The sequence below is a fragment of the Sphaerodactylus townsendi genome, linkage group LG12 (genome assembly GCF_021028975.2).
Source record: "Sphaerodactylus townsendi isolate TG3544 linkage group LG12, MPM_Stown_v2.3, whole genome shotgun sequence".
Lineage (NCBI taxonomy): Eukaryota > Metazoa > Chordata > Lepidosauria > Squamata > Sphaerodactylidae > Sphaerodactylus > Sphaerodactylus townsendi.
The window spans coordinates 11,954,908-11,967,870 of record NC_059436.1 but is presented as its reverse complement, the minus strand read 5'-3'; the positions used below and the strand labels follow the sequence as shown (position 1 = coordinate 11,967,870).

The following is a 12,963-nucleotide window of genomic DNA, read 5'->3' as shown; positions in this document are numbered from 1 at the left end:
TGTTATATACACAGAGACACACTTTAAGATAAGCACTCTTATTTTAAAGACTGTATTTTAAAGTATTTTAAAGACTGTCAGAAGAGGGCAGGAAGCTGTTCTGATTGGCAGCAAGAGATAGGATTCACAATAATGGGTATAAATTATGAGCAGAAAAGTACCCACTGGATATTGGGGGAGTATTTTAAAGTAAGAGTAGTTCAGCAGTGGAATCAGCTGCCTAAGGAGGTGGTGTGCTCCCCCTCATCAGCAGTTTTCAAACAATGGTTGGATGAACACTTGACAGGGATGCTTCAGGCTGATTCTGCATTGAGCAGGGGGTTGGGCAAGATGGTCTGTATGGTCCCTTCCATCTCTATGATTCCGTTCTATTCTCTCTCTCTCTCTCTCGCTCTCTCTCTCTCTCTCTCGATTCATCAGCTTTTGAGCAATTTATCTATTTATTTAGAAAATTTCTGTGCCACCTCTTTAAAGTATCTGCTTGTGACCCTGTAGCAATCATTTGCAAGTATTCTGTCATGTCCATATAGGAAGATTCAATTGCAGAAGATTACTGTTCTGCAACAATAGTACAATATCCTGTGATTGGATGCACCCTCTATTTTACTCTTCTGTCTTTTTTTCTAATTATTCTCTCATTCCCGCATCGATTAAAAAAACCAAGTAACCAAAAGAAGAGGAAAGAAGTTGCTGATGCTGCAGATGCAACTCATTTTAGATCTTTCAGTTGAATCTGTGTTTTGGAGATCAAGATGATTGGGGGGGAGATAAGGCTTTGCGAATCAAAGCCCCCTTTGTCAGGCATCTATCACAGGGAGCTTTGACTCTCAAATGCTTATAGCCCCAAAGCCTTATTTGTCTCGAAGGTAGCCCCTTCCGCACATGCAGAATAATGCACTTTCAATTCACTTTCGATGCACTTTGAAGCTGGATTTTACTGTGCGGAACAGCAAAATCCACTTTCAAACAGTGGTGAAAGTGGATTGAATGTGCATTATTCTGCATGTGCGGAAGGGGGCGGTGATATCCAACTCGAATCAAGTTGTTTGACTGAATCTATGGCTGAGAAGTCAAAGAGGTAGCCAGCTTGCTGTTCAATGCTTGAATGGGGGACCTCAAAGGAACCCTGCATGTCTTGCTTTGAGTTCAGTGAAGCCAGGATGCTTATGCAGAAGTCCAGTGGAACCTTAAAGATGAGCAAGATTTATTCCAGCATAAACTTCCACCAGAGCTCACTTCTTTAGATGCTCGAAGTGCATTTCCACGACAGATACATTAATACTTAAAGGTACAAGCAACAGAAAGGCTTTAGAGACAGGACAGTTTGAAACAATAAAGATAATTCCTTACAATCCATTCAGAATGGATGACATAACTGTTGATAGGTGGACAGAGTAGGATTAGCATGAAATCAGATGTGAACAAAGAAGGTGAAACATGATAAAAAAAACTAATTAACATCCATAAAGTGCAGGTCAAGCTGAGCTATTAGGATTTGTATGAGTGATGAAAACATTGTTCATGAGTAGGGGAGAGCTAGTTTTAAATTGTTTGATGAATCCTAATGTACAATTTTTGCATTGGACTTTCCCTCTGAAGTTGTATATCAACAACAGTATAACATGGAAGTCCACTGGACTTCTGTTTTGCTAAAGCTGACTAATATAGCTTCCCTAGGGCTGTCAGCTCTGACTTGGGAAATCCTAGAGGTTTGGTAAAAATACATAGGGAGGGGAGAGTTTGGGATGGGGAGAGAGATCAATAGGGAAATTATCTCTATGGTATACCGAGAGTCCAACAACCACAACTGCCGTTTCCCCCAAGGAAGACTGATCGCTGTAGTCTGGAGATCAGTTGTTATTCCAGGAGAATGCCAGACCTACTTGGTCTACCACTCAGGGCAGAATACAGAAAGTGCCTTTTAATGAAAGATTTTGTCCCTGCAGTTCAGCTTACGAAGAATCAATCCAACACGTGATATTACACTGCCCGTTACACAGTTTAGCCAGGAATAAATATCTAAACCCGTGGTTAAAACCCCCCATTGATAATATTAATCTATCAATTGTGGTAACGATGTTGGATTGTGGTTCTGCAAGTGTATTGGAAGCGCTGGCTAACTTTTTGTGCTCTGTCATCAGCAAACGGTTATAACTGTACTGGAGATTGTATCATTACACTGAGGTCGCCATTTTTCTGGTATATTGTTGCTGTTTTAATTATGCCATTAAAGGTTTATATATATATATATAAAAAACCACAACTGCCGTTTCCCCCAAGGAAGACTGATCGCTGTAGTCTGGAGATCAGTTGTTATTCCAGGAGAATGCCAGACCTACTTGGAGGATGAAAACTCTTCTGGAATTAATGGCAAGCCATAAGTGCAATACATTCTTTGAAGTATAGTCTGTAAATCTTATGGATCTTCAAGTACTTGGGCCTCAACTCAAGTTCTGTGTGACTGGATTCATGCAGACATAGAGGCTGATCCCAGGTCAATGGAGGTTGATCTCAGGCCAATGGAGGTTGATCACAGGCCAGTGGGGGTTGATTGCAAGCCAGTGCCCCCTGCTTGTCTCCTTAATTCTGCAGTAGCTCTTTCAAATGTTGGTAAGCTACATTATGAATGTGGAAGGGAAGGGAAGGTTGTCGCTTAAAGTGTGATTGCAAATGAGTTCTCTTTGTGGCTTTATTTCACAATGGGTTCTCAGCTGTGCACCTTCTGCATTGGGGAAGGAGAGAGAAAAAGGTCCTTGCCCACCGTTGAGAGACAATTGGGGGGCCTCGAATATTACACAGTAGGGCTGGCTGTCTTCGTGATAATTGAGCAGTTTTCGCATTCATCCAGAGCCACAAAGGGATGCTCTCAAGTTGCTTAATGAGCCACTTACCGCCTCCCTCATGCATATTATCCTAGCACCAGCAGTGCCTATAAGTTGGCACATGTAGAAAAAATGTGCTGTTTTACTTGCCCCCCTGGTGATGCCATCGAATGGGGTAAGGCCTCATTAGTCTCCTGAAAGCCCAGCAGATGCCAGTTGAGTGTGCTCAAAGAGTACCTTCTGTTTGCTTTTAACTTTGGGATTTATTATTGTTGCCTCTCCCTTTCCTCTTCAGCTGCCCAGTTCTTCCTCAAGGAGGACTAGCCCCATGCTGAGCTTTTATTCCTTCAATGAGGATTTATTCATGAATAGGGCTTATATCTGGCGAACTTTTCATTTTTAAGCTGAAAATTGTCACTTCCCCACCCCCCACCCCCCTGCATCATTCTCTCTTAATGCAAAACTTTCTGAGGAGATTTAGAAAATAAACTTTTAATATTTAAACAGGACCCTAATCTACTTCTCGTCAAAGCAAGGGATGCTTTGGCATCTCTGGTTTGAGATGCCTTTGCATTACAACAGAGTGCATAGTGACAAGATACAGGGAAGTGTACCCAGGTGTACAGTAGAACCTTAGAGCTAGCTTGTAGTAATATAAGGAGCCCTTATTAAAGAACTCCATTCTAGATAGGAAAGTGAAGAGACGGGTTCTCTATTCTAATCTAACTAGCTAAGTGGACAGGGATTTAGGCCCTTTCCACACAAGTCACCTAAAATATTTGCAGAACATTTCCAATCCCCTCCATTTCCACAATGTTTGTCTTCAGTCACCCCCTCCAAACATTTCTTGGCTGCGGTGAAGGTTTTTTTTTAATCTTCTGGGGGGTTATTTGTAGAAATGATTCTTCATAGAGTCAGAGGCCCTTTCCACACGGACCAATAAACACAAGTTAAGGGTGGGATAAAACCCGGAGGGGGGGGAACTTCACATAGATTCTGCTCCTAAAGTGAGTCCACACTGCATTTTCGCCCCCAACCCAGGTTTTTCAAAGAGTCACGTCATGTGCGATTCAAGAGAATCACAGTCCCTGGCTCCCATCTTCTGAGCTACCCAGGGACAAAGGGTCATTTCATGGCCCTAGGGATCAGTCGTGCCTGCCTCCAAAGCTGTTCTTCAGAGAGAGGCAGGGACCCAACAAAAACCGCACCTCTGTGTGAAGGCACACACCCTGTTCACATGGCTGGCTGTCCTCATTTCTGAAACCAGAGAGGAAAAACAGTGTGGAACTCCTCAGAGGAAACATTTTATTTTCTATGTGTGGAAAGGGCCATTGTCTACATATCTCCCCCCCCCCACCCCCGCCGGTACAAAGTGGAAAAAGGAAGAAGTGTGGTGTTGAGAAGGAGGAGGAAGGAAGTTCCTAATAATAGCCATCTGCATTTCAAAGAGAAAGCATCAGAATGGTGAAAGCAAGGATGGTCAGTGTTCCTGCCTATCTATCTCTCCGACTCTCTTGAAGTCTTCCTCTGTCATTGAGGCAGGAAACAGTGCACCAGTTCCCTCACTTCCAACAGCTTTTAGGTGACATGTTGACACATTCATTTCTCGGCAGCATACAATTATTGTATCTGAAATACTGATGTCTGTTCTTTTGTAATAACAGAGACATCCTTAGGATGATGGCTACAGCAACAGACTCCATGAAGAAATGTCAATATTGAGGGCACTGAGGGGGCTGTAGAGAGTCCTTTGTCCAACTTCTCTATAAGTGCCAAGTTGAAATGAGTTTCAAATGTTACTTGAGAGCAGATTGGGTGGAGCGCCATAATTTAGAGAAGACCAAAACCCAGAGCTGTGCCACTACGGTTCCCAGATTCTAGGCGGGAGCTGGAGATCTCCTGCTATTACACCTGGTCACCAGGTAACAGAGATCAGTTCACCTGGAGGAAATGGCCACTTTGGAAGGCGGACTATAAGGCATTGTACTTACCCCAATGAAGTGTTGGATTTCACAGCCTTGCGTGCAACAAGCACAGAATTCTGAGAGATCCGTGAACATTCCAAAAGGGACAGTTGGTACTTTCTGCTGAGGAAAGATGTTTTGGTAACTCAAGCTATGTAAAAGCCTCTGTCTGAAAGTTTAATACTTTAATTCCTCTCAGTATAAGTAAAGGCTCATTCCGCACATGCAGAATAATGCACTTTCAAACTGCTTTCAATGCTCCTTGAAGCTGTGCGGAATGGCAAAATCCACTTGCAAACAGTTGTGAAAGTGGTTTGAAAACGCATTATTTTGCATGTGCGGAAGGGGCCAAAGTTCTTTTGTTTACAATTTCTGAGGTAAAAAGGCTGGTCTTTACCAAGATGACTGTTCTTATTTAAAGTGGCACACAAGCTACATTCTGCTCGTTATTCTTCTCACAGGATTATATATACCTATTGACTTCCATGAAGTCCCTCCCTTACCCCTACCCTTCCCTCCTCAGGTCCCACTCCACTGGGTTCAAATCTCCATTCTTCCATAGTATTCGTCGGGTGACTTTGGACTAGTCACTCTTTTTCATGCTTGTTGATCCCTAGGGCTTCGAACTCTGGGTTGGCAAATTCCTGTGAATTTGGAGTTGGACCCTGAAGAGGATGGGTTAGGGGAGGGAGTGGGGAGGGGCCTCGGCAGGGTATAATGCCTTACAGTCCACCCTCCAAAGCTTCCATTTTCTCTAGAACTGATCTCTGTAGTCTGGAGATCAGTTGTAATTCTGAGAGATCTCCAGCCCCCAACTGGAGGTTGACATCCCTACCAACCTCCTGGGGTTATTGCAAGGTAGGAGAATGAGCAGGTAGGAGATGCATGGCATTCTTTGAATGCAGGTCAGGATACAAATGATAGACTGGTCCTCTTCCATTTCAGAGAAAGCACTTAAAAGGATAAATGACATGAGGTTTGCATTCAAAAAAAGAATTACTGATCGGTCTGAATAGCTGAAAAGGAGATGGCAGTCAGCATTAACTCCAATGGTAGTTTCTGAAGTAAAAGAAATGAGCAGATTGATGTGGTAACTGGGCTAATTCAGTGCACATTATGTGGAATTGCTGGGAATTGAATAATTTGGTGATGCTCAGTGATGTGCTTGAACAGGTTGGGCAAAATATCTGGAACATCTCAGTGCTCAGTAGTCCTTTAATTTCTGAAAATGGCAAGACATACGTTTTTGCTTATTATTCCTAGCTGTAGAAAGCAAAAGGGTCGCCAGGCTCCTTTTGTGGGTTGGGGAGATGAGACTCTGAAAGTGCTGTTTTGTCTGGCCATCACTAAGAGAGAAGGTTATCATTCTCCAGTTGGGGCCCAGACATCTCTAGAAACTACAAAGATCAAAACCTCTTGAAGAAATTGGTTGCTTTGGAGGATAGACTCTATGGCATTGTATCACCTTCAGATCTCTCTCCAAGCCCCACCCTCCCTATGCTGCTTCTCAAATCTCCAGGAATTTCTCAATTTAGGTTTTGCAACCCTATCAAGAAGTTGGATTCTGAGATAGGGGTGGGTGGGTGGCGTGCATATTCCTTGCTTCGGTGGCTGCGTTTCAGAGGTGCAGAAGTTTGTTTTGAATGCAGAATTCGGCATTTTGGTCATTAAAAATGTTTCATTTTTAAAATAGGTTTCTAGTCCAAAGTGCTACCATAACTGATCTGGATTTTCAGTAGACTGGTTGCGTGGAGTTTTCCTGAACTGTTAACCTAGGGGGTGTTCAGTAGGGATTTTGCTCATTTATTACTAAAGGCATTTTTTAACCTTCAAGAGGTTGAAGATTTGGCCTTAGTACAGCTCTACCTTCTACACTGGCTAATGGAGGGAAGTGCCAGGAGACCCCAGCCAAGGAGGGCTATAATGGGGATGGCAGTTATTTTCACTATTGGGCTAGAAAAATTCAAGGAAAGTTCCCTAAAAGCTAATGTGAAAAGCTTGCTTACTAGTGTAAGCAACTAGGAGACCTTCTCTTTCTGAATGCAGATAGCTTCATCCTGTCCCCACCTGCAGAACTTCCATGTTCAAAATTCCAATACCATTAGTGGTGGTGGCAGAAAGTGCCATCAAGTCATAGCCGAATTATGACAACAGTAGGGTTTTCAAGGCAAGAGACATTTAGAGTTGGTTTGTGTTGCCTCCTCCACATTGTGACTCTGGGCCAATTTGACCAGGGCCAATCCTGCTTAGCTTCTGAGATCTGATGAGATCAGGCTCTGGTGCCCTTTCTATGCTGAGAAGGTGTAGTCAGATGGTGTCCTTCTGCTAGGAGTTCTTGAACAGACAAATCAACATGGAAAGGATTCCCTGCAAGTGGGATACTTAGGGAAACCACCCATTTAAACTCTTGGATTTAGCATGTGAGCACTGATGCTATTTCTTGTCTCTTTCTCCAGGTCCAGCATCTTCCTTTACCCAGCAGCCTCAGGACCAGGTAGTAATTGCTGGACAGCCTGTGACCCTGTTGTGTGCAATTCCGGAATACAATGGCATCGTGCTGTGGATTAAAGATGGCCTTGCTCTTGGAGTTGGCCGGGATCTCTCAAGTAAGCCTTCTAGATCTGTTGCTTTTGGACCTGCCTCATGTTCACTTGAGGGAAGGGCATGGGGAAGAGAAGCAAATGATAGAGTAAAGGCAAGCCAAGCCACAGCCAGCAGAATCAGAATAACAAGAATGTTTGACTTGGAAGCTTTTCATAGAATCATAGAGCTGGGAGATACCCCAAAGGCCATCAAGTCCAACCTCCTGCAATGCAGGGACACACAGTCAAAGCACTCCTGACAGATGGCCATTCAGCCTCTCTTTAAAAACCTCCAAAGAAGGAGACTCCACCACACTCCGCGGTAGTGCATTCCACTGTTGAACAGTCCTTACTGTCAGGAAGTTTTTCCTGATGTTTAGGTGGTATCTCTTTTCCTTCACCTTGAACCCATTACTCCTGGTCCTAGTCTCTGGAGCAGCAGAAAACAAGCTTGCTCCCTCACCAACATGACATCTCTTCAAATATCTAAACATGGCTATTATGTCACTCCTTAACCTTCTCTTCTCTAGACTAAACATCCCCAGCTCCCTAAGTCTCTCCTCATAGAGCATGGATTCCAGACCTTTTACCATTTTGGTTGCCCTCCTCTTGACATGTTCCAGCTTGTCAATTTTATATAGAACTAACCAGTTATCATGTGATCAATTTTTCCTACTCCTGTAAAAGAAGCAGATTTCCATGTAATTATTTCATTTCTTCAGAACAGGGTGGTGGGACGTATACATACACACACCCCTAGAGGTTGTCAGCTCCAAGTTGGAATATTCCTGGAGATTTGAGTGTAGAGTCTGAGGAGGATGGAGTCTGGAAAGGTTAGGGACCTCAATGGGGTATAATGCAATAAACCTATCCCCCGACCACCCAAATCCACCATTTTCTCTAGGGAACTGATCTCTGTGATCTGGATATCAATTGTAATTCTCAAAGATGTCCAGGACCCACAAGTAGGCTGGCAATCCTACATATACTGCAGTTTCCTGCCTACTACCGCTTAGCCCAAGACCCACTTCTAGCTTAATTCCTGGCAGTTTCCTTCTGGAAATTAGGAACCAGCGTTAGATCTACACAGATGTGTTTGCATAGGCACATTCTCTCCCCCTCCCCAAATATAGTAAGCATGTATCAAGTTCTGCGTTCAGAGGATAAGTAGTAACAACAGAGGGTAAAGAACAAGTGCTACTAGATAGAACTTGAAAGGGTCTTGATGAGTTGTGCTTGAGTCAAAAAGCAGAATCATCCTAAACTCTTTAAGTAGGCCAGAGTTAACAGCAAATTGCATAAAAGATCCCAGCAAGCATGGCAACATCTATTGATGTTGGGAACCATGGAGACCAGGGCTGAATCTAGGGCAGTGAGGAGAGCAGATGCCCTGGGGTAGTGTGTAGAAAGGGGGTGGCTGCAGGAGGTGGGGGAAGCTTAATCACCACGGATCTTGTTTTGCAGCACACAGATCCATTCTCTCGATTAGGCTGCTGCTAGGAGGTGGGAGGGGCTCAATTACATGGAAGAGATGGCTTGTTCTGCAGTTCATGCCCCCCCCTTCTTCCAATTATGCTGCTGCCAGGAGGTGGGGGAATCTCAACTGAATGGAAGACATGGCTTGTTTTGCAGAGCATGCACCCCCTTCCCCCAGTTAGACTTTTGCTAGAAAGTGGGAGGCTGAATTGCATGGAAAAGATGGCTCATTCTGCAGTGTGTACACCTCCTTCCCCAATTAGTTTATGGCTAGGAGGTGGGGGACACTCAAATGCCCAGCAAGGATGGCTTGTTCTTCATTGTGTGCATAATGTTCCCTCAATTAGGCTACTGCTAGAAGGTAAGGAGAGGGAGACTTTGAGCCTCACAGGGTAGTAGCAGCCCTTGGTAAGGCAGAAGCTGAGGTTGTTCGGCTACACTAGGGTGAGTGAAGAGGAGAGGGAGCTAAAGGCTTCTGAGGCCTAGATTATGTTGCTGAACATTTGGAGGCCATTCAGAGAACAAATGTAGTTTCCCTGAAGTATTTCTTGTGTGTGTTTATGCCCTTTAGCTTGTAATGAACATGGAAGGGTCCTCTTATCACTTGTTCTGCCTGCTGAAACTTACAATAAGAACATAAGAACTAGCCTGCTTGATCAGACCAGAGTCCATCTAGTCCAGCACTCTGCTATTCGCAGTGGCCCACCAGGTGCCCTTGGGAGCTCACATGCAGGATATGAAAGCAATGGCCTTCTGCTGCTGCTGCTCCTGAGCACCTGGTCTGCTAAGGCATTTGCAATCTCAGATCAAGGAGGATCAAGATTGGTAGCCATAGATCGACTTCTCCTCCATAAATCTGTTCAAGCCCTTTTTAAAGCTATCCAGGTTAGTGTCCATCACCACCTCCTGTGGCAGCATATTCCAAATACAATATATTTACAAGTATATTGGAACTCCCTTCGTATATTCGTACTTGAAAAATGAATTCCAGGCCACTTGGTACATTGTGAGGATCAGAATTTCACATCTAGATGCATGCTAGTTATAAAAATTCTGGTCCACACAGTCTCTGAGGCTTATGAATCTGCTTGGAAATGGGAACACAGCTCTGTGCATCAGGGCAATGATGTGAGCTGTTCACTTACTGGACCCAGGGGTGTGATAGAGCATCAGAGATAGATATCATATGCTGACTGTATCCTCAGAGCATTGAACAAGCTAAACTTTGTTCAAATAAATTATGGTGAAATAGTAAATGGGAAAGGGATTTGTCTATCCTTTCTTTCTCTCTTCCTTTCGCTACTTCCCGGACCCTTGGATCTAAACATTATCCTGGACTCAGAGTGTGCTCCCTAAATTTGTGGGGCTGCCAGGTACACTAGAACCACTTAGGAGATTGGGGGGATGGGCAAGACATGGGAAGGGAAGTCACATGGCAAAATAATAGTCAAAGTCATAACACATCAGTGACATCATGTCCAGGTTTTAGCTAGAAGTGATATTTCTTGTCTCTACTTTTCCTCCTGATCAGCAACAGGAGATTGCCTAGCATGGCACATAAGTTGGAAACTTTAGTGTGGATTGGTCTATTCCAACAACCAACAGAGTAACTGCCCTTTCTGTAACCCCTCTAGGGTTGTCAACCTGCAGGTGGCCCTTGGAGATCTCCTGGAACAACTGATCTACAGAGATGAGTTCCCATAGAGAAATTGCTGCTTTGGAAAAAAGGACTTGATGGCATCAGACCCTTTTAAGGATTTCACCTTCTGAAAACCCCACTCTCCCCAGCATCTACCCCCAAATCTCCAGTAATTTCCCACTCTGTGGTTGTTAATCCTAAACCCATTTTAGATGGATTTGATGCCACAGACACAAGAGTAGATGCAGCTGCTTGGCTGGGAAACTGGTTCTCCTACTTCCTTTCTGGGCTCCATTTCCCAGCTTGTGAACCACCAAGCAGCCCAGCTGTAGCCTAAGGTTGCCTGGACCTTGCTAACTACCGGTTGGAGATGGGGGTTAGGGTTACCAGATCCAAGATGGAAAATTCCTGGAGATTTGAGGATGGAACCTGGGGAGGACAGGAATCTCTGTGGGGTACAGTGCCACCCTCCAAAGCATCCATTTTTCCCCAGGGGGGCTTATTTCTGTAGTCTGGAGTTGAGCTCCAGGCCCCACCTGGAGGCTGGTATCCCTTCTGTAGACCCTTTTTTTCTGCTATCTCTAGTCATAAAGATCTGCACAATTTATTCCCCAGGGGAAAAAAATCAGTGTTTGCCAGCACAGCTCCCAAACGAGAAATGCGGCTGACATATCGTTCTGACCAACTCTGGCAATTAACTTTGCTGGGCCTGCTTTTGCAAGGCTGCTTGTGCGATATCCACTTAGCTAGTCATCTAATTAGCTAAATACAAACAAACCCTTCATTTGTATTTCTCGCGGTTCAGGAGAGCAAATCCTGCTGTTGATAGCTTGAAAAACAGCAACCAAAAAAGGGAAGAAAACGCAAAGGGAGTAAGCCAAGCTGCCTCTCTGCTTCGCCACTCATTAATCATTAGGCATGGGGAAGGCTCGCAGGAGGGGGCTGTGGATGCCACCTCTCCCCCATGACAGTGTGGGTATCTGGAAAGACAAAGCTGGCTATAGTCACATCTGCTATTGGTACCCTGCTAAGACCCCGCAAACAGGGTGCTTAATTATGTTTCTCTCTCTAATGCAATCATAGCTTTAGTGTTGATTACAGGCATAATAATAACTCACATGAAGGCAAGCATCTCACAAGATGTGAAGATGGGTCAGACATGTACAGCTCTGCTCATCTGAAGCATAAGGTTTTGGTGGCCCCTCTCCCAGAGTATTCTCAATACCCAAGCAACCCATTTTTTTAACCATACAGTTCCCCACAATTCCTAGAACTCCCCAGAAGTGATGTCACAGCTCATGTGACATTTCAAACACCTCCATGTTTCTGCCTCCCAAACCCCTGACACAACTCAGAAGAGTCATCATTGCATGGGATGAAACTCTAGTATCTGCCAAACACTTTATGGTTCAACCTTACAGTTTTGGCGAATGCTGGAATATGGTGACATGTGCTGACATCATTTTTGGATCATGCCAGATGTGAAGTTACCGCAAGACTGATTAGTTCAGCCTCCTTCCCCCCAGCCATCCCACTGTGCAGCTGCAGGGGAAGAGGGCTGCTGGCAGGAAGTCTTTCCCCAATCCAGGAAACCTGGAAGTTTTACTCCTTGACCAGGAAAGATCTGGTTCCTTTAGGCTGTGCCAGCTTCCTTGTTCCCAGCCTTTCCACTTTTATCATCCAGCTGTCTCTTCTACCTGCACTTTTTCTTGCATTGGCCCCTTGTTCACCTTTTCTGTCATATCTACTTCCTGGCTCTTGGACTACTCTAGTGTGGGCTTTTACTCCAGACCAAGCTAGTCCTGGCCGTCATACCCCCTTCCTACTCCTTAGTTACTCTCAGCAATCAGGCTTGGCACTTTGCTCAATCACAGTTTCTCTTGGAGTTGTTCCAGGGCTCCTTTACTTTACATCCTAAGGTGGGGTACCATAGAGTCTGACTGGAACAAACATTAACACTTGTTTGCTTGAGGAAAGAGTGGGATGAGCATGCACATTACGAGCAATGGTTCCTCTTTCAATCCGTCTTAAAAGTCTGAAAGAATTATCTGCTTCAAGCCTAAAAGTTGGGGAGAATGCTTATAAATATTCTCTCTGACAAAATAATATTCTGTGTAGGAATCCCTACTCCCATTTTGTCTGGCAGTATTCAACCAGGTGATTGACCGTAAACTTTGATGTGAAGTTTTACAACCTGGTAACTAATTTGTCTCACAGTCTGCTTTTTAGGCAGACCAAGCCAGCATGCTATAGTGGCTAAGAGCGGGTGGACTCTAATCTGAACACCCGGTTCGATTCCTCACTCCTCCACATGAAGCCTTCTGAGTGACCTTGGGCCAGTCAAGGTTCTCTCAGAACTCTCTCAGCCCATTCAGAGGCAGGCAACAGGAAACCATCTCCAAATGTTTTCATGCCTTGAAAACCTTCCAGGACTGCAATAAGTCAATTGCGATTGGACAGCACTTTACATATTATGGCCT

The 12,963-nt window shown here is 44.4% G+C and overlaps 1 protein-coding gene across 3 annotated transcripts in view; it reads left to right on the top strand.

The window, feature by feature from the left end:
* KIRREL3 (kirre like nephrin family adhesion molecule 3) overlaps positions 1–12,963 on the top strand; it is a 786,157-nt gene that overhangs the window by 496,538 nt on the left and 276,656 nt on the right. For all 3 annotated transcript variants that reach the window (XM_048512011.1, XM_048512012.1, XM_048512010.1), the window contains exon 3: positions 7,243–7,392. In XM_048512011.1, coding sequence (XP_048367968.1) covers positions 7,243–7,392 — 150 coding nt within the window. The remainder of the gene's footprint in view (positions 1–7,242; positions 7,393–12,963) is intronic.